A 22,590-nucleotide genomic window follows, 5' to 3' on the forward strand; every position below is an offset into this window, starting at 1 on the left:
TTTAGAGAATTTAAACACTTTACACAGCTCCTTGTCAGTGACATACAATTAACTGTAGCTCAGGGTTGTCATTATCATTTTTGCAGAAGGTTTGTTTTGAACTTGAGGCGGTCATTTCTGTCTTTATCATGTATAACAAAGAGTGTTTTCTTAATTTTGAGGCGGTCCATAATGCATTTAAGACAGGCATTTTGGCCTCCTGCCGCCTCTTAATGACAACCCTGGTAGCTGTATGTTTATTTTTTCTTATGAGCATTATAACTAACTTATTTGATAGGCATGCTTGTTCTCAAATTAAAATGGTTAAATAAACAGTAAGTCTGTTTAACAGTAAGTTAGAAAATATCTAGGATTCAAGAAATATGTCGTTTTGTTTTTCATCATAATCACTGATGTCACATACATGGTTTATTTCAAATTTATCCTGTTATGTTAGATTAATGTACATGTAAATTAAATTGTCCTGCTTTGAAACTGTCAGTTCAATGTAATCAATACAGATTGATCAATGTCAGAAAACCTTAATAACCAAACGTTACTATGACTCCTGGGTGTGAAGAATAAGGAACACTTTTTAATATTAATATCAAGCTAATAATCTGCACACAACTTCATATTTACATTGTTAAAGCACCTTGAGATAAGAGAGAAAATCCATGTAATTATAATGACTCCATTCCTGCTAGCTGTTTTATTAACAGGCCTATCCTTATATAAAACAAGACACAATCTCAATCACATTACTGATTATATTTTAAGACTCCCTATCAAACTTCACTATCAGTCTTAAAGTCATACCAGGACATTTTAAATCTTGTCTATATTTTCCATGATAATTTATATATTTATATATTTTTCATCTGAATCTTATTTTTGATATATCTTTCAGTTTCAGTACAAATAAAATATGTTGACATTATATAATCTATTCAAAAATGATTTTTTTTCATATTCTACAACAGAATAATCAAAATCAGAAAATGCCGACTGTATATCGTGGAATCGTAAGATGTGTTTTGGGTCATGGTGCTGTCCTAGAAAGTGTCTCTGATAGATTGAACCACTTCTGGACATTTGGTATCCTTCTTTTGCTAGCCTGTCTAATAAGCTGGAACCATGGCTATAAAACACCAATAAGCTGCTGGACACCGCAGGGATTTACAGAAAGTATGGACCAGTATGTCAGTGAAGAATGCTGGTACCAACAATACAATTACCCTTTTATACAGGAACCTATACCACTACCAATAAGGCACGAAAGCAAACCAATCAGAGCACTTTACCAGTGGTTACCCATAATCCTCTGTTTTCAGGCACTTGTTTTTAAATTACCTAATATTTTAATGTATACTTTACATGGATATTCTGGCATCAGTTTTGACAAGATCACAAATTTGACAAGTGGATTTAAAATGATGACAATGTATGAACGTGAGATCCTGGTGAAACAGATTGCCAGGTACATCTACAACTGGTGCAAACAATCCAACTTTTTACCATGGCGTGTACTTTCAGTTCTTTGGTTTGTTGTAAAACTTCTGTATGTAGGCAATATCATCATACAAATGAGAGCTGTGAACTCCTTTCTGATGTCAGGCTCTCCAGAAATCATAAATGTGATGTCATATGGTGACATTATTAGACATAACCTTTTCTTAAATAAAACTGATATGTGGATTGAATCCCCAGCCTTCCCTCGGTACACACTTTGTGACTTCAAAATCAGAGTTTTGACCTCGATTCAAGCATACACAGTTCAATGTTACTTAAATGCAAACTACTTCAATGAAGTTGTATACATTTTCATATGGGTATGGTTTGTAGTTGTTGCTATAGTTACATGTATAAGTATTATTGTTTGGACATTGACAACCCTTATTCCATTATCCCGAAAAAGGTAAGTAAAGATTTTATTTTCTTTATACGGGTTTTGGGGTTGGGGGGTCTGGGGCGGATAAGGGAGATCAGACTTTTTCAATCAGTTCTGTTCATATGGCAACCTGTTCATATGGCAACCTTTCAACTTAACTGATTGATAACGAATTGCTCCTTGATCTGTTCACTTGAGACAGACAACACATAGTTGGTTTGACTTTCATATTCTTTTGGTTTGACGGAGCACCAACACAATTTAGGTCATACGGCACCAAAACTGGAAAGATGATTTTGGCTATCGTGGGTCTTATAAACTATCAAAAGCACCTTTATACCTGCTGGAGTTAAGAGACTCCAGTAATTCGAACCCATTTACTTGCCTCTTACGATCACTCCGGAATAAACGGCGGCTGCAATTCTTATTTCTAATTTTTTGCAGTCTTTTAAGTTTATTAAGCAGTTCAGTTTTTTTTATTTAGTGCAAAAAATTAATGGTTACAAACTCTGTTACAGGTACATAAAAAGAGCTATGGAAGTTTCAGACGATCCAAACATAGCCAGCCTTTGTGTGACACAAAATGATCTTGATCAATTCTGTAATATGATTGGAGAGGACGGTGTTATGGTATTAAAGTTAATTGGTGCCAACTCCTCCGACATCTTGGTGAGTCAGGTTGTCACTAACATGTGGAGTTTGAGGACGTGCAGAGGTAACCTTCACCATGAGGGGCAAGTAATCAATCTTCCTGAAATGCATACTCAGTCAAACGCCCCACAGCCTTCCAGTTCAACTTATACCGGGAAGTTGGATTAATGTATCATCTGTGTAAAAAATTAACAGTTGACCATATATTTTCCATAACTGTATTTTACCTTTATATTACATGTATTTGATTGTACATATATGTCCATTAGGTGTTGTATAAAACCTACCTGTATTTTAAAAATTAGATATATTACATAAGTGTTGTTAGTTTCATCACCTTTATTTTTATTTACCATAACATATTTATTTCACATAGATATGAATCACCTATATATTGTATAAAGCTTTTCTCTGCTGCCTGCACATTTTTTTGTTTAAATTATGAAAAAAAAAATGATTTTGTCAAATGCCTGTATGAAAGAAATATGTTGGTATACTTCTTTTGAGCAATTCACACATGCACCACATAATTTCTATATGTTTTTAAAACCTTACTTAAAAATCACAGCACAATATTTTGTTCTCTAACATTTTATTCTGTTTACGCATGGTTTTGATGTGAAACAAAGTTGTCACAGGAGACAGCAAAGCTTGACTAATTAAATACTGGACGCAGTAAGGAAGACAAAACTATTAAAGTTATGATGTAAATATATTTCTTCTTATGACAAGAAGTTATAGTTGTTAAGATAAATTCCAAGTTCAAGGGGGAAAATTCTTGAAATAATCACACTAGGGTTATGAACCTTGTCATACAACATGTGTGTTATGATAAGAAATACATAATTAATTGAAGTTTGAAGTTGATACCTTAAAAAGTAAAGCAGTTATGATATTTCTTAAAGAAATTTCCAAGTTCAAAAGGAGATACATCTAAAAAGATTGCTTCAAGAGTTATGAACCTTGGGGAGATATATCTAAAAACATTGGTGCTAGAGTTTTGAACCTTGTCACCTAAGATGTGGTTGATGATAAGGAACATATATTTGAAGTTTGAAGTTGATCCCATAAGAAATAAAAAAGTTACAGTAAAAAATATTTTTTAAGGAAAATTCTAAGATCAAGTGTAGATAAATCTGAAAATATTGGTGCTAGAGTTATGAACCTTGTCACATAAGATGTGGTTGATGATAAGGAACATATATTTGAAATTTGAAGTTGATACCTTAAGAAATGATTATAGTAAAAAATATTTTACTGCACTAAAACTTCAATCTGAAATCTGGACGCTGATGCGGACGCCGGCACGAGTAGGATAGCTGTCCATATACATGTACTTTGTATAGTCGAGCTAAAAACTCTTTGGAGGATCATTAAGATTAAGGGAACAAAAAAATTTTACTGTTTTTTAAATTTTAAAACTTTGTCAAGAGATATAGCTCTAAACTTGCAAAATACATGCTAACATCTGAGTGTCTTGTACATCTTTTGATAAATTTTAAATAAGACATATAATGCAACTTTTACAACAAGGCCTTACATATAAAGAAGCCGGCAAAATAATTCCAACAGCTTGAGAGCATTCTGCAATTCCCATTTTTGGCAAATGTGATCTTTTTCATAAAAGACAATCCATGAGGATCATGTTTGTACCGAATATGATATCTAACGTATTGGGCATGCGGAACCCTGAAACACATGAAATCTAACGTATTGGGCATGCGGAACCCTGAAACACATGAAATCTAATGTATTTGGCATGCGGAACCCTGAAACACATGAAATCTAACGTATTGGGCATGCGGAACCCTGAAACACATGAAATCTAACGTATTGGGCATGCGTAACCCTGAAACACATGAAATCTAATGTATTTGGCATGGGGAACCCTTAAACACATGAAATCTAACGTATTGGGCATGCGTAACCCTGAAACACATGAAATCTAACCGATTGGGCATGCGTAACCCTGAAACACATGAAATCTAACGTATTGGGCATGCGGAACCCTGAAAAACATGAAATCTAACGTATTGGGCATGCTAACCTGAAACACATGAAATCTAACGTATTGGGCATGCGTAACCCTGAAACACATGAAATCTAACCTACTGGGCATGCGTAACCCTGAAACACATGAAATCTAACGTATTGGGCATGCGTAACCCTGAAACACATGAAATTTAACGTATTGGGCATGCGTAACCTGAAACACATGAAATCTAACGTATTGGGCATGCATAACCCTGAAACACATGAAATCTAACGTATTGGGCATGCGTTACCCTGAAAACACATGAAATCTAACGTATTGGGCATGCGTAACCCTGAAACACATGAAATCTAACGTATTGGGCATGCGGAACCCTGAAACACATGAAATCTAACCTATTGGGCATGCAGAGCCCTGAAACACATGAAATCTAACGTATTGGGCATGGGGAACCCTTAAACACATGAAATCTAACGTATTGGGCATACAGAACCCTGAAACACATGAAATCTAACGTATTGGGCATGCGGAACCCTGAAACACATGAAATCTAACCTATTGGGCATGCAGAGCCCTGAAACACATGAAATCTAACGTATTGGGCATGGGGAACCCTTAAACACATGAAATCTAACGTATTGGGCATACGGAACCCTGAAACACATGAAATCTAACGTATTGGGCATGCAGAATCCTGAAACACATACACTATTTCCATACATGCCTTTCTGCATGGACATTTTTGTACACAAATATTTCTTTTTGTAAATCAATAGGTTCATGAATACACCACTAAAAACCATACTTGTAATTTATTCTTTAAAGTATATTGCCAAATATCATACTTTATATGGAGGCAGGTTAAACATTTGTGGTAGTGTATGTGTAGTATTTTTTCACATTTAAAGGATATTGCTTAAATTTTCCCATATTTCTCTCAACAGCAAAAATAAACTTGTTTCCTATATGTAACTACTAAACCTATAACACATGTACATGTTAAAATGTAAGTATGTCATCATATGGTACTCTGTAATAAAAGTATATTGTACTATTTCTGTCATTCCTTCCTTCTAGCTATCATTTTCTCTTCATAATTTGAAAATCATATATGATTTTGACTTTTGCATACTTCAATTTACTTGAGTGATTAACTTAATATTGAGGTAAACTATCTTAAATATGGTATAATGTGTGACAAAAAAATATTATCTGACATCAGAATCTGTCTCTTGGGTATCTGAACATGGACTTCAATTCAGCATATCTTTTTATTGCCTAATGTAAAGTTTTGAACACTAAGAATGACCCTGACTTTGGATGAAGGGATATGGGTGTTGCACATGACACAAAGCCTTACTATGGTGAATATATGTGCCAAGGTATTTCAAAGTGATCAAATCCCTTCATGAATGGCTGAGTTATGGACCCGAGAGGGTGTGTGACTGACAAACAGACAGAGGTTTGTTTGTTTGTTTTGGGTTTTACGTCACATCGACACAGTATAGGTCATATCGCGACGTTCCAGCTTTACTGGTGGAGGAAGACCTCAGGTGCCCCTCCGTGCATTATTTCCGGCACGAACGGGCACCTGAGTAGAACCAATGACGTTCCCTAAGCTAGCTGGATAGCTTACTCACATGAAAGAATCCAAAGTCCCTGTCAGGACTCGAACCCACAGTGGTGAGGGGCAAGTGGTTTGAAGTCAACGACCTTAACCACTCAGCCACGGACGCCCCATAACAGACAGAGGTACTGGGCCCATTCCAATTTCCCTCTTATTTCTTTGAAATTGATTTAATTCTTGACTAATTAGTATTATATGATTTGTATGATGAAAAGATAATACATTTGATTTTTCCCAGAGAAAAAACAAAGTTAAAGACAACAATTTCAAAGGAAAGTTCTAAGATTCATATAAAATATAATAATCTAATTAAAAGAAACCATATGTCAGCTCAATTGCAGTGATTTTTTTTCTTCAATTTTCATAACTACCTGTGGCTTTCTGATTGGGAATATACATGTATAGCATGATAAATCAGAAAACGGGGAAAACCTGAAATTAAATTCCAACAATTAAGAATGGATTTTACCCAAAAAATTTATATATTTTTTTAATTTTAATGCAATGTATTTTAAACATGGAGGCTATCTAAAGAGACAGCTTATTAAATTTATTAACTGGCTCATACAAGTCAGCTGCTGTTAGTGAAGAATGTGACAGACAAAATAGCATTTTTACGGGTAAATATACCTATTTTAGGCTAGAGGAAACTGTCTTTACAGGGCTGGGAATCAAAACTGCGTCGTATCCTACAAAATGTAAACAAACGCCGCCATCTTGAGACAAAAAATGTATGTTTTTGATAATAACTCTTTTTGTTGGAAATGACTGAAAACCAGATATATGTATTAACACGCTACACTATTTTCCGCTTCGTACGGTATATGTTGCTTAGACAACTATTTTGTAAAACAAAAGTTATAGCGAACTTGCAACTCGAAGCGGAGCAGAATTTTTATGAAATTGTGTGGATACGACGCAGTTCATATTGCTTTATCTATCGTTTCTCCTTCAAATCAATTATATACTCGTTTTCAGAGTTCACCATAAACTTCAAATCATAAATTTGCATCATTTACTAAATTTTCATTAAAAAGAGATCTTTATTTTCTTAGAAAATAATGATTTTTACGAAATGATACGACGCAGTTGAAAATAAAATATGATACGACGCAGTTGTATTTTCATTGCAGGCTGCATATTGGTTTTAAACTATTTAAATTATGTGCTAGGTATGCTAATAACGTCCAACAACATTTCTTGTTTACAACTTAAGTCAAAAGCAGAGGTCACTCATTGGTTCCATAAAAATGGAAATGTAATACAATTCTATTAAGGCTGCATTTTTCGGTCGCATTTAAGTACCTATCATATTAAGCATCTACAAATTCCGAAAAACTGTATCAAATGCAGATATGACGCAGTTTTGATTCCCAGCCCTGTTTATTTAGCTGTAAAATATCACAGACACTTGGGGTTTGGAGCTCAAAACGCCTTTAAAATCCAAATAAAATGCATATTTGTCAATCCCAGCACATGTACTGATCATATATATCAAAAAAACTTAATATAAGCCGTTTTGAAAAAATTTCATATTTCAACATCTATAATTATAGATGTTGAAATATGAAATTTTTTCAAAACGGCTTATATTAAGTTTTTTTGATATATATGATCAGTACATGTGCTGGGATTGACAAATATGCATTTTATTTGGATTTTAAAGGCGTTTTGAGCTCCAAACCCCAAGTGTCTGTAGGAATGATGTGATTGAACTGTGTGCTGGTGAATTTAAAGTGGTTTTCAGTCATCATCCACAGAGTAAAATACAAAATACACCAATAATTAAAAATGACTTACCTTTTAACATGGTATTTACATGTAGTGTAAAGTAAACCTCCAGCCTTGTTATGTCCTTTCCTTTAAAACTTTTACACTGCAAATTTTTCAGAGATATACTTTTGACATGCCTCAGACGTCTCTGTAAGGTACAAAATGTATGAAAGATCATTATGGAGACCAAGTTTGTTTGAACATGCTAAGATGTGAAATGAACACAATTAGTCTCTTGTTTGCATATATATTCATTTTTTTCTTTCAATCTATCTAATTAAATGTTTTGAAACCAATTTTTCATAGGCGTGTATTGTTTTTTTTCCAGGTAAAACACAACCAAATAGAATAATCTGCGAAATCCACTATGTAAGCCTTTTCTTTCCGGCATATTAGATGGTTTTTTTTGTTTTACCATGCGAAAGTTCTTTTTGGCATAGTTTTGGCCAGATCCGTCGAAAAGAGACCCGTTCATTGGCAGGTTCCAGAGGGACAGATATTCTGATCTGAACAGCAAACATATGTCAGGGATATTTTCTTCAGAGATCTGCTGAGAATTTGAAAAGACTGGGCCCTGGACGTCACATTGACAACTTTTTGCTCCTTGCGTGCCTCTGTGTAAAGAGCATTCATCAAAGACACTTGCCGATAGAATTTATGATCATGAAAAAAAGTCTCAATGCACAATGTTTCCCTGGTTGGTTAATCACCCTGCCAAATATTCTGATGACGAAATAGAATCTTTTTTACACTTCATCAGCCAAAGCTTGCGTGAACTCGAGTGACCTTTGTGGAAATCAAGTTGCACACCTGTTAGATTATACTGTAAATTACAGCATTTCTTTCAATAGTAAAACTTTTTTCAGTTACCAACAATCATTTTAAATATTATTATTAAGTAGTAGTAGTATTTTTTTTATTACAGTTTTTTTAATTGGATGTAATTTACAGTAGTAGAAATGCTTACCTGTTTGGGAAAGGGATTTTAAGAAGAAATACGTATGTTTGTTTGTTTAATTGTGATTTACGTCACACCGACACATTAAAGGTCATATGGCGACGTTCCAGCTTTACTGGTGGAGGAAGACCTCAGGTGCCCGTCTGTCATGATCGGGCACCTCAGTAGAACCACCGACGTTCCGTAAGCTAGCTGGATAGCTTCCTCACATGAAAGAAGAAATGTGTATACATGCCTTAAGAAGATAAGGTGAAAAAAAAAAAATCTATAGGGGAATGGATGAATGCGAGAATGTGCGTAATTTCAGAGAATGGGTAACTTGTTGCTGTTGGTATCAGTTTTGACTGGATGAGTAAATAACCCAGCAGAGTTTTGTTTTCGTACCGATACAAGTCTGGTAAAGATATTAAATGCGCCCATTCGTCCTTTAATGACGATTTTCCTGCACCATTCTCTTTTTTTTAAGCGCCAATGGCACAAAAATGTGTATTCAGCAGATCTCTGTTCTTACATATTCTACCATATTCCATCATATTTCAAATTCCTGACCTTTCAATAGAAATCTATGTCATTACACTCATAACTATTTTCTTACAACAGCATAAGAAATTACAACTTCATTCATAACAGTGAAATTATGTCATCCTAAGCATTGTATAGCCCTCAACTCATCTGGCACCCCCTATGCCAAAATAAAGAAACGTTTACATGTATTAAAAAAGAACCCAACATAAATTGGGTAAAATTCCATTATTTTTAATAAAAGTCAAAAATATACAGTGAAAAAGCATCAATTCATACTTTGTTCGGTAATATGAAGGATACCAGTATATAAGTCTATTGTTCGCAAGCACAGCAAGTTGTCGTAAGTTATATCAATAACTGTCAAATACAATCAATAAATAAGCATAGACATCTTCAGTGATCTTAGTAAGATTCTTACAGATTGATTATTAAAAAATGTGCAGCTCATCTTTTTATGCTCTTGAAATAAATCTTAACCTGAAATGTAGGTAAGTCGTATAAACTTCTGACAAATGTTGATTCTTCAGCGGCCATATCTTCTTCTATAATAACAAAATAATTAAACAACTAGGAAGAACTGCCCATATTTCCATCCGCCATATTGACCTATATTTTGATCACGTGATGGTCATGTGGTATTTGAAAAAAGCTCTGGGAGATTGAACATCACTAAATTTAAAAAAATGCGAAATGGACCCCATTCCCTGAAATGGACTTTAAATTAGATAATTTTTGAGACTGACATAAAAACAAATAATGATTGATGGCCGAGGCTCGAACTGCCCAATGCTAAAGTTTAATATTTAAAGCCATTTAACACAAGTGGGATATCTGTTCTAATCATTAAAATTAATTTCCTAAAAATAAAAAATCACATGTACAAATGTATCGTCAAGTCTCAAAAAGGAACTTTTATTTACTATTTATTCTTGTGAAAATGGTTAAAAAAACAATATTACATACATGTGAACTTTTTTCAATGATCAAGTGGGAGATTTTTCTTCAAAAAGAGGGAGATTTTAGAATTTGCAATAAACAAAGAAGGGAGTTCTGACATCAAAAAGAGGGAAAATTCTTTAATTTGTGAAAATACCCCTTATTTTAAGAAAAATCTTTGAAAATATGGCAGCAAAATGTGGGAGTCTCCCACTACAAGTGAGAGTATACATATATGATATTATAATAATTATATAATCAGTTCAATAAAAACAAAGTTTAACGCTCTTCAAGCTTTCGACGGTTATATGTATAGTCTTCTTCAGAAAAAGTGACGTTTATAAAATGACAAATGACGCTACGTCCGTTTAACTATACGCTAAACAGAACGTGACGTTAACGCGGAAATAAAAAACTTTGTCAAGTTAATACAGAATCTTTCATGAATATAAATACATAAACAATAAATTACACATATAATATGGATCTGCACATGTGATACAAAATTTCTCATAATTAATAATAATAAAAAAAACCTTGATATGAGAAAAAACATGCTACATGTATATGTATACCGGCTCAATATTGACAAATACTATATTGTACAAAACTTTTGCATTCATACCATTAGGAGATAATTAATGTGTTAAGCTTATAAATGAATCCAGTATGATTCTTGTAATAAGCGTTCCATATCATCTGAGACAATCTCTATAGGCATAAATTAAAAATCCTTAATACAATGATTGGTTTTATTAAATTGAAACAACAAGTGTCTAAACGCATGAATTATAGCCATATGTTTGATATCAACAATTTAGGATGTATTGAAAATAAAGGATCGGGAAAATTGTTGATATCAAACCTACGGCTATAATTCATGCGTTTAGACACTTGTTGCTTCGTTTGACCAACATATTAATTGCTCTTTACCAGTTAACAACCCTCAAACTAGATAGAATACTGTATTGGCATTTTATTGTTTATATACTGTCGCATTCCGGTTGCCTGCTAATAAAGTGTTATTATTCTATGCAATGCACAAATACAATAAGGATTTTGTCCAGTTCCAGAGGCGACACCGGTTCTTTCACCGGTACGTGCCTCGTGCAGACCTCTGATTTTAAAGATTATCAGGGCTTTTTTATACTTGCCACTGGAACGAACCCATAATTATGGTGGAGAATATTTGCGACTTGTCGTCCTCTTTCTGTAAACCATCATCAGCGTCTTGCCAAGCTGTCATTCAATCCGGGCACTAGTCCCGAACATCTATCAGGAGGGTTTATAATCCAAGACTTCATTTGTTTTTCAGGCAACTCTCTGTAGGATCATACCCTGCCGATAAGTTACGCCAGGTCAAGCAATCACCGTGTTACAAATAATAATTTGACATTGACCTGCGACGTTCAAGCCCCGCAAAGATGGCTCTGATAGATTGAATTTAAATATTCCGAAAGGCCATTAGTAATATTACTCCTGAACTGAAGACCTACTCATATATAGATAAACATATGCATTTTGCATATTTACAGATATACATGTATGCACATTTGCATTTGTACAGTATGTAAGGGCCAATTCACTTTTCAAGAGCTAAAATCATTAATCTATTACGTACGGATCCCCGAACATGTCAATGCCGATCATCCCCTTAAAATCATTTTGAATGACTACCTAGGAAGCTTTTGCTTTGAGCCGAAAAGTTAGTCACAGTACATGGGCCAATGAAACCGCCTAGAACGCACATAAACCTTTGAGAATATAAAAAAGGGCTGTGCCGACTGTCTACCGTTGAGATGCAAAGTACATGTTAGGTATGTACTGAAGTTGTTACGCCTAAGGTGCTGGAAATCTTCTGGCTATATGTGGCCGATCTATGCGAACATTCATAACACTCCAGGGAAACGAGACAAGGGTACATGTATACAAAGGATACTGTTTCAACATGACAACAATTTATCTAAATCGCCAAAATAAGATCACGCACTTATGTCATCTGTTTATCGCAAAACAAAAAGGACAAATGAATATATTCTTTATTTACTTTTTATTTATTTTTAACTCTTTTCTTCACATTATATGCCTCTAGAAACCGTACACTTCAACTTCACAAAGATGCAGATATTCATTGTGCGGATCACTCTGTTGAACACGGACCCATCGCCCGTGCGTATTTCTTGGACAATCGATTGTAATGACGTTTCCGTCGCTGGAATGGCCGTAATAATAGCCACATTTTGTGAACATAGGGGAATCTTTATCTAACGTTGTTGCGTTATACGAGCTTACCAAAATTGTAAGATGGAAGGAACGACCTGGAAATAAAAGTGGGAAGATATATGATAAAATAAAGATTTAATTAAAAACGATCTTAATTGTAAAAGGAAACATGTAATGTACTTCATATGGTGGCTGAACCAAAACACTTTAATGCGTCGTGTTGGCGCTAGCGACAACAGGACAAAGCGCCAAACGGCGCGTTGTCGGACTTTCGTCTTGCCGTCCTGTAGCTAACGATGTACGCCAAACGGCGCGTTGTCGTGTAGCGTGTTATCGCGATGTCACATTGTCATCGAAGGATTGTTTTATAAGCCAAGCGACAAGGCGACATCGCGCCGCACGACAACGCGCCGTTTTGCGTGCTTCGCTATAGACAGGACGACAACGCGCCGTTTGGCGCTTTGTCGTGTTGTCGCTAGCGACAAGACGAAAGGCGATAACGCAACGCGCAATATACCAAATCAGCCACCATAACTTCCTATATAATTAAACAATAAAATGATACTGAGAGACTGAGAGGAATCGAATTACATGTATTATAGTTTCAAAGATTTAGTACATGAATGAATTGAAAATATGTTTTGAGTGCTCGAGCAGTACTTGTTCGATTAATCCTGGATTTAAATGAAAGCCGAAGGACTTTTTTGCAACTGTTATCACAGGCACGAGTTTTGGACCTGGGAAGAAAAAATATGACCAGATTGATAAAAAACCCTGTGTTCATCATAAATGTGTCAAAAACCAAAATTAAAAAAAATAAATAATAATAATAATAATAAAAGAATAAATAAATAATTGTAAAAGATGACCACCTTAAAAAATATATGTTATTCAGACAAAAAAATCCTTAATTAAACAAAAGATATATCCAAATTCGGCGATACTGTTGTCACATATATGGCTAATCTATGTGTGTTAATTAATTCTTTTTGGCAATGTACGAACAAAAATAATACCATGCACGTCTGATACAAATCCAACAGTTTAAAAATCATTAAGAAGTTTCGTGCCGTATAAATAGATTTTTTTCGAGTATTCTAAATATATTCAACTAACCATCAGCGGCATCACCCCTCTCGAACAATTTAACCTTAGTAATTCTGTAATCATTTTGTAAGTCTACCGCCCACCACGGATAGTGCATGTTTTGAGTATGCATGCAGGAACCTTTGTAATAGTTCTTTGTTGTATCACCATCAACAGCAAGCTCAGGGTTACCGTATACTCCCACATAAACTGAACTCTCAAACGCAGGTTTGTGAAGGGCTAAGTTAACAAATGCTGAAATAATGTAATAAATTGATAGTTACAATTAAAAAAAAGTGAAATGATCCAGAAATGGCAGATTAATAAGTCAGTCAAAATAGATAGATATCAGTCAGCAGATTTCAAAGAGTTAATTCATGCCATATTTAAAATATTTGTGAATAATTACACTGCATGCTAAACTCAAATAGTAAAACTCTCTGGAAAACGCACACGCAGACGCACGCACACGCACACGCACACACACACACACACACACACACAAGAATATTGCGGAAATAATATGAATACCAATTGAATACTAATGCGAACGCACAAGTGCAATTTTTGTTACACAAGTCGGTATTACAGCAATAAACACAGCGCGACTGTTGGCTGGACACCTGTCGTTTGCCTAGAATCTGATTTAATGTTCCAGTATAGGAAAGATCTTCACAAATCTGAAATAAACAGTGTATAAGAGTCATATAAAGCAATGGGACAGTATATATTGAGCAATAATCAAATTAGAAAAATTTGTAGCATTCATTTAATTTATAAACAATAAAAGTGGCAGTACGCACAATGAAACGTGCGTACGAACCATTTGTGTTAGAAGAGGGAGTACTGTTAATGAAAAGAAATTTAAATTTTCTTTCGATTCTATTAAAGAACTAGCTTTCCAATCATATAATTAATGTTTATCTTAATATTAATATAATACATAATTGATTACATGATATCTTTATATACGCATATATATCATAAAAAAGTCTTAAAAGTACATCTAGATCTTCGCAGCCAGACCAAAAGTAGACGTCACCGTGTGGAGCTGACACTTCCTGGACACTGCATACCTAAAAAATAAACTTTAAAACAGATCCGGATACTGCATATGTAAATATATACATGTACATTGCATCTCATTAATATCTGGAAACTGCATAACAAAAATACAAACTTGTAAATAACTGAAACCTGGACACTGCATATCTGAAATACACATTGACTATGCACACCTAAAATTTGGGACAAAAAATATTATATCAATCTGATTAAAGCCATGCAGCTCTAAATAACGCTCCGCTTTTAGATCTGACCGTGACCAAATCCGTTGTCATTTCTGGTGACCTTTCACACAGCCAATCATCGGCGAGCTTACATAATTTTGAAAGTGCTGTGGTTTCTTAATTTAACCCTGGGAAAACCAATACTGATTATTTTAATTTTCATGATTTTCACGATTTCGAGAACAAATTTTCATGGTGTTGTCCATATAGCCGACAAGTAAACTGGCAAAACAATATTGCCCATTACAAATGGACTATTATCAGTGTGGCCATACCACGTGACATTGACGTCATTTTTGGCATCATTTCCAAGACAAATATTGCTCGATTCGGAAAAGAAATAGCCGTAAATATTTTATTTCTGTATCAATATCTTTGGGATATGCACCAGTCTACGGGGAAAAATATAAGCTTTCCACAGAATATTGGATCTTCGTCAGTTTATAAGCCGTTTTATCAAACACTTTGCATAACCTTGGAAGTTGCTTGTATTAGAGCGGGCTTCGGTTGCAAGCTATTTCGTTTTCTTGCGTTATTTGGTCTACGCCATGATTAATAGGTCAGGTTTACATCAACCGGGGGTACAGACAGCAAAATCCTACCTTAATATGTTTATTTGGTTATTATTTATGGCGTAAATCTTGCCATTTTCTTCAATTGTCAATTCTGGCACCAGTTCCAAGTCGAAAAAAGGGACTACAGTTTAAAGCAGATTTTAGAATCTGTTGCAAATGCGAAGCAACATGCCTACCGCTCTCTCTCTCTCTATATAATTATGTTAACCATAAAAATATTTGTTATTTACTGTACGATTTACATAAACACAAATGAATATTTAAAAGATTTTTACTTGCTGCGCTATAAGTGATTTTAAAAGTCGTAAAATTGTTGTCTGTACATGTGTATTTGTAAAGAAATTGATTTGCTCTTTAATCATTGTTCTTTCACGGTAATGATTATGAAAAATCTATATGTGTCATGTAGCAATACTAAAACGTATTCAAAATTGAGAGAAAACAGAAACCCAAAAACGGCAAAATTGACTTTAGCTAGAATGTCCAATGAACGTGCACATTCAGGATCACTTCCATTTTTATGCTGTAAAGCGTTATGCCTCAACGCGGCAATTTCAAAGTCTAAGGGTATTCTTTTGTAAAGAGTTATTTATACGTATAACCATAATGTTATAAAACCTCTAGCAATGTTTAAGTATAATAGATTCAGCTTTTTTAATACTGTGGCACTCGTTGATAAAAAATATTTTACATCCTGTTTTCATACCCACGGTAACCGTTTTTCGTGAACTGGATATAACTTCGTTCACTTAAGAACACTAAACACTATTTATTTTATTATTGCATTTACTTCTGATGATAAACTACATATCTGACAAATTTAGTTAATTATATCAGTCAATCGAGCTTTATCAGAGAGCTCACCAATACACATTGTAAAGAGAGGAAGGGAACGGAATATTTATGGTATCGAGTAGAATTTTTAACAATAATGTCTCTTCCAACTGAATAAAAACGATAGGGCTATTTGGGACTATTTCTTATGTGGTCATTGGATGTAAATGCATGGATATTTGCACGCGGCATGACCTGCAGATGTCCTTAACAGGATTTTTGTTGCATTTTAAGATTTAAATCTAAAACATGATAAACATAATGCATATGCCAAATAAATGAATTATCTGATATGTGAAATAAAGAAGTAAGTAATTTGACAGTTGAAGAATAAAAATTGAATATACTCTTCAAATGTAATCGTAATTTTACTTAGCTTATGTTAGCTATCAATAATTCAATGGACGCATCAGTGTCATATATGGACCCCAGTCGTGTTGCTATTACATATATGTTAATGTAAATATTTATATAATTATTGATAATCATTGTTATGTCCGACTTTTAGAATGTTTTGTTTCAAGAAATTTCACTTTGATCGATGGCTGTAAAATCATTTATCTGTTTACTATTTCCTACTTTGTTTCCACATGGCGTCCATTCTCATTTTTTTATTGGCGACTCAGGGCTATTTTGGGCCTTTTTGATAAATAGAGAATCATAAGTAACGCAACTAAGTAACAATACTATCAGGTTTACACGTAAAGTTCCAAGTTATATGTAATGCTATTTAAAATTGTTCTACACAAAGAACAAAATCTGACTGATGATGAATATGCTTATAGTTAAATAAGCATAAAATGTGAACGTCATGTTAATGCGCGTGACAATTAGATTCAGGATTCTAATTCTAAATTGTGATTTTTGTTTATCAAACTTTATAGAAATTTATAATACGGCAATTCCAGAAAAATATATACCTTTTCAAAGTCTCTCTTTTGAAGACAGAAGAACCTATTCGTCACCTTCACGAGTGTCAGTGTTTGTCAGTTACTCTTTACAAAAAATAAACTGAAAAAATTACCTTAAGCCTTTTTACAACACTCGCGTTATAGTGTAACCCTTTCTGTAGCATTGTTTTATTTTAACTCTCACTTGGAGCACATTTATCTCTTATCAATTTCGCCATTGTGAAATAGAATAAATCACATTTTACTACATAGGATAAGATGAGCAATACTTGAAACATCTTCAAAACGAAACCAAAATATTATTTTTCGGTCTACTATTGCGATACAAGTAAGTGTTATTTGCTTTAAGGAACAATCAGTTTTTTTCACAATCTCTTTGTGAAAAAGATCAACAATGAAACAGTAAATTGTAGAAAGAGAACGGTAGGCATGTTGCTTTGCATTTGCAACAGATTCTAAAATCTGCTTTAAACTGCAGTCCCTTTTTTCGACTTGGAACTGGTGCCAGAATTGACAATTGAAGAAAATGGCAAGATTTACGCCATAAATAATAAACACATAAACATATTAAGGTAGGATTTTGCTGTCTGTACCCCCGGTTGATGTAAACCTGACCTATTAATCATGGCGTAGACCAAATAACGCAAGAAAACGAAATAGCTTGCAACCGAAGCCCGCTCTAATACAAGCAACTTCCAAGGTTATGCAAAGTGTTTGATAAAACGGCTTATAAACTGACAAAGATCTTATATTCTGTGGAAAGCTTATATTTTCCCCGTAGACTGATGCATATCCCAAAGATATTGGTACATAAATAAAATATTTACGGCTATTTTCTTTTCCGAATCGAGCAATATTTGTCTTGGAAATGATGCCAAAAATGACGTAAATGTCACGTGGTATTGCCACACTGATTATTTCATGCCAATTTGTCAAAATTACTTCAAACATTTGTTTGTTTGTTTTTTTCTCTCACAAATATCCGAAATGTAAAGATATGGTCGTCATCATATCTACATAAAAGAAATAAGTAGATCTGAACTTTAGTCAGATTGAATATTATATATAATGTATATTTTTGGTCCCAGCTAAAATACAGACACCGCCATTTCCAAAAGGAGCTATAAGATGGGACTCGTATAAATACATGAACACTTAATGCTGATTTTTGATAAGCATAACCTTCCTTTTATCACTGACAAAGGTATACTTAATATTCATTTGTAAATATCTTAGAACAAACAAACATGGCATTTTAAAGGTTTGTTTTTTATCAAGTTTAAATCGAAATTGCATACCTAAAAACGGACTTTCTGAAATGCAGACATTTATGAGTTCTGTTAGACGCGAATACAGCTTCTAAACGTGCGAGTCCAATAACATCAGTATGTACTAAACAATGTATAATGACGTATTTACTTCACACTACCATGCAATCCTCTAAAATTTTCGCAGAAATTTGTTTCTTACTTATAATATATGGATTTGATATGAAGTTTTTGGAGACAATATTGATGTTTGGAATCGTAAAATTAAAACAAAGCTAGAACTTTTACCATATGCAATTGATATAGATTTTTTACTTGGAAAATGAAAACGAGGCTAAACTGTTAAGTTTGGATCCAATAATAATATATTTTTGAAGATCGCATTGCGGAAAGGCTGTAAGTTTATTAGTAACATTAATTAGGTGTTGAATTACATGACTTACAGTGAATTTGTGAGATTTTACCGGATAAACATGAATTCATAATTAAAATTCGTGACTTTAATACGAATACATTAATTTTATTTATTATTGGAGATGTGTTCAAAGTCGGTATTTTTCCAATAAAATATATACTGTTTAGACCAATCTGCACTATACGTGCATGTATATATACATGTACCATTGACTTAGGGCCGTGTCCGATCAATATGCATACTTTACATTTTGACGTGAGTACCTAATAATTAAGCGCTTTGAAACTAGTTATTTAACTTTTCCAGCACGTTTTAAGTGTCAATGTCGTCAATTCAGAATTATGCGTAAAACATAAATGTAATATTTACCTGATCGACCGAGCAAGTTTTAGAATTTCGGCATTGTTCGGGATTATCCGTCCGATCGCAAGAATAACAAATAGGTCCGAGAGTCTCTGAAGGACAAACAGTGTGAAAAGATAAATTGTGCTACAGCTACACAATGTTTTTTCTCATCTTTTTTCATCAAGTAATAATACACTTTTCTTTTATCTTACGTCGTTTTGTTTTTTTTTATTTCTGAGAAACAGAATCACTGCATGGGAGATTGCGACTGTATCATATATATTGCAAAGACAATTTGCATCATCTTTTCATTCGAAGTAAATGTGTTAATTATTACATGGTTAACGAGAAATGATTACAATTATATAATGGCGAGTCTACTTGCATCAATGGAATCTCTTAATAAATGGCATTAACTTACCCTGTCCAATAGTGACATACACATTCAAACAAGCCCAAAACACGATAATTAATTCTGGAATAAGAAAACGAAATATCACGTGACCACAAATGCGAACGAACACCGTGATTTGCTTTCGGCGATACCTCACAATAAGCAGTAACAAATAAAAAGTCAATATTTAAAATATGTTTATTCCTGATTTAATTCGATTTTATGAACAACAACAACAACAATATTAATTAATAATAATGGAATCATTGACAATAACCTTACTTCACATGAACGAATATGATGAAAAACGTTATATTAAAATATTTTCTACTTATGACCTCTTTATAAATCAGGCACAAAACGTTATCCATCAACCATATTTTATAATTTTGAAAAGAATAATATATGTCTGAAACAGGGGATCTGAAACGGGATAGCATAAGTTTGGCGATAAAAGTTTGTACGATCGCTATATTTTAGCGATAGTGTGTACATGTACGTTGGCCGTTCACTAAACGCTTCAACAATTATGGTTGCGTTTTCGAAAACTACAAAACATTAAACAAATGGTATTTACCAATGTGAGGCCTATGACTATTGAAATACAAAACTTTTCTCCCAAGTTTACCCGTTTACTTGCATTAAACAAAGGTGCTAGTTGCATTGATGTAGCCTAAAATGTTCACTGTTGTTATAACCTATAAAACAATATAACAGAAAATCATCTCAATTTCTTTATTTTTTTAATATATGGATAAATATTCCATGAATAACGGATAAAACAAGATTACAAACCAATGCGACTAGCACCTTTGTCCTTCAGGGGTGGAGGTCTCAGTGTTCGGATCTCACTTGTAGTCACGTCGTCACGTGATATTACTTGTTTACCCGCCTTGTGTCAGCCCTTGTTTAATTTTTTAAACATACAAATAATTCCTTGAAAAACATTGATCATTTTAAACAGATTAAAACCAGAGCTGCATTACTGCTACTGGTACTGCAGTAAGTACTGCAGTGATTTGACAAGTACTACTGGTTCTGATACTGAATTACTCTTACAAAATTTTGCTACTACTGGTACTGGTAATGCATTACTGTCTTAAAAAGTGGTACTGCTACTGCATTACAATGCAGTACTTTTTGTTTTGATAAAAATAGCATCAATTTTTCTCATAAAATAAAGCTGTAAATTACATTATTTTATTTTTGTGAAAAAGTAAGTTATCAAATCTATAGATAATTTGCTGCAATATTCCTTCAAATGTTAACATAGTATTCATCATGAAAAGCACCAAAGACTTTAAGTAAAATTTAAATTGAGATAAACAGACTCAATAACTCTTTACCCTAAAATATCCGTATTAAAAATCTTTTATTACTTTGCATTTACTAGTTAAACAACAAAACTAGAAGCAATTATGCTTCTATTCTAAATAAGGTGTGAACTGTTTTGTTTTTAATTAGGAAAGATGATTGCATTGTATTACAGTTGACTGGTTACTAAACAATAAGATATGACATGAATGAATGTTGTAAATATTATTTGTAAAAAGTATGTTAAAACAATAAAGTTGTAAAAATGTTATGCTAACTTTAAAGTAAATTATGATTTTATTTCTTTGTTGAGTAAAATTTGCAATTATTTGTTTGACGCTGTGTATTTATTCAAACTTTGATGAATTTATAAAAGTAATGGTACTGATACTTAATTACTTCCCCCAAAAAAGTACTGCTACTGCAGTACCGAGCTAAAATCTAGTACTGGTACTGGTAATGGTACTGCATAATTTGCCAAGTACTGGTACTGGTTCTTAAGTATTACACCCTTAGTACTGATGCAGCTCTGATTAAAACTGAGGGTGGATCTGAAAAAGTTTGTAGTTCTAAAATAGAATATATTTTGGAAACACCGTTACAACAAATAACAACAAAAAACCGGACAAAATTAGCTTGAAATAAGAACGACTGATGTCAATCATGCACATCTTATGATTTTCATGAAGATAATCTCGAACAAGACATAAAACAAAATATTACGCTTTTAAAGTTTCCTTTCGGGGCTAAATTTCTTTTTCTTTATTCCGTTAGTTTAGTTTTTGTTTAAACACCTTGCCACCAACTTAAGAACAAATGATAGAACCAGATAAGCATTTTATAAATATATTTAAAGTTGTTTAGAGCTATTTATCTTACTCTGTCAGACAGCTTCAATGGGATATGCAGTATCAAACGATATATAATATGCTTCTTAACATCTACAAAGGTAGCGGATTTACTTTTATCTAGGATTGACAAAGTTTGATAATCAATGTTATATTACATCATAATACAGTTTATACACTTTGACTATATCATCAAATACTTACTGTCAACGCTTTAAACTTCACAAAGATCTTTATGTTATTTTTTTTGTCTTAAACCATTTATAATAAATTGAATGTTATAAAATGGTATCTCTGTGTAAATTCTGTTGGAAGTTCCGAAGTGTGTTTTTCATTTTCTGAAACTACGAAAGTGGTAGAAAAATACTCACGGTTCATTTTAGTATCTGTAAAGGAAAACTTAAATACTTATTTAGTACAAATAGTTAAACACCAAGTCTGGATTCAATGGTTAAAGGTTGATATATAAACTATTCTCTGATTTGTTCTATTGTCACCTAAATTTATATATAGTATATAACCTACATACTATATATGTCATTACACTGTAAATCAAGATAAGCACATAAGATAAGAAATTCATGTAAATTATTAATACGACACTACTTGGACAATAAAAAGTAATACTTTTCATTTAATCACCTCAATTTAACACAGAGACAAATATTGGGTAATTCATTTTAAAATTGAAACAAATACATTTAGTTCCTGGATTTTCTTTTATTATATTTGCCTTTTAAAACGAATATTTACAA

At 33.4% G+C, this 22,590-nt stretch overlaps 3 protein-coding genes across 4 annotated transcripts in view; 1 reads left to right on the forward strand and 2 right to left on the reverse strand.

The window, feature by feature from the left end:
* Positions 1–10,017, reverse strand: part of LOC132739126 (UV radiation resistance-associated protein-like) — a 31,968-nt gene extending 21,951 nt beyond the window's left edge. The window contains exons 1-2 of the mRNA XM_060726781.1: positions 9,875–10,017; positions 7,942–8,062 (exon numbers count right to left, since the gene is read on the reverse strand). Of these exons, the coding sequence (XP_060582764.1) occupies positions 7,942–8,062; positions 9,875–9,931 (178 nt within the window). The 5' untranslated portion in view covers positions 9,932–10,017. The remainder of the gene's footprint in view (positions 1–7,941; positions 8,063–9,874) is intronic.
* LOC132739127 (innexin-19-like) lies at positions 1,094–4,345 on the forward strand. The gene is made up of 2 exons (XM_060726782.1): positions 1,094–1,897; positions 2,389–4,345. Exons 1-2 carry the CDS (start codon positions 1,170–1,172, stop codon positions 2,687–2,689), a joined length of 1,029 nt encoding a protein of 342 aa, XP_060582765.1. The 5' UTR covers positions 1,094–1,169; the 3' UTR covers positions 2,690–4,345.
* Positions 10,018–12,364: 2,347 nt separating the features above from the next.
* Positions 12,365–22,362, reverse strand: LOC132739128 (fucolectin-like). 2 transcript variants are annotated; one of them, XM_060726783.1, is made up of 7 exons: positions 22,207–22,351; positions 19,701–19,754; positions 19,304–19,389; positions 14,647–14,718; positions 14,199–14,322; positions 13,673–13,897; positions 12,365–12,651 (listed from the first exon to the last, which is right to left on the reverse strand). In XM_060726783.1, the coding sequence occupies exons 1-7, from the start codon at positions 22,211–22,213 to the stop codon at positions 12,422–12,424; spliced, it is 798 nt and encodes a 265-aa protein (XP_060582766.1). In that variant the 5' UTR covers positions 22,214–22,351; the 3' UTR covers positions 12,365–12,421. The 2 variants fall into 2 exon arrangements, with proteins under 2 accessions (XP_060582766.1, XP_060582767.1); XM_060726784.1 differs by lacking the exon at positions 14,647–14,718 and having other exon boundaries at positions 22,207–22,362.
* Positions 22,363–22,590: the final 228 nt, after the last annotated feature.

Source organism: Ruditapes philippinarum, unplaced genomic scaffold (genome assembly GCF_026571515.1).
Source record: "Ruditapes philippinarum isolate M1 unplaced genomic scaffold, ASM2657151v2 ctg511_1_1_1_1, whole genome shotgun sequence".
Lineage (NCBI taxonomy): Eukaryota > Metazoa > Mollusca > Bivalvia > Venerida > Veneridae > Ruditapes > Ruditapes philippinarum.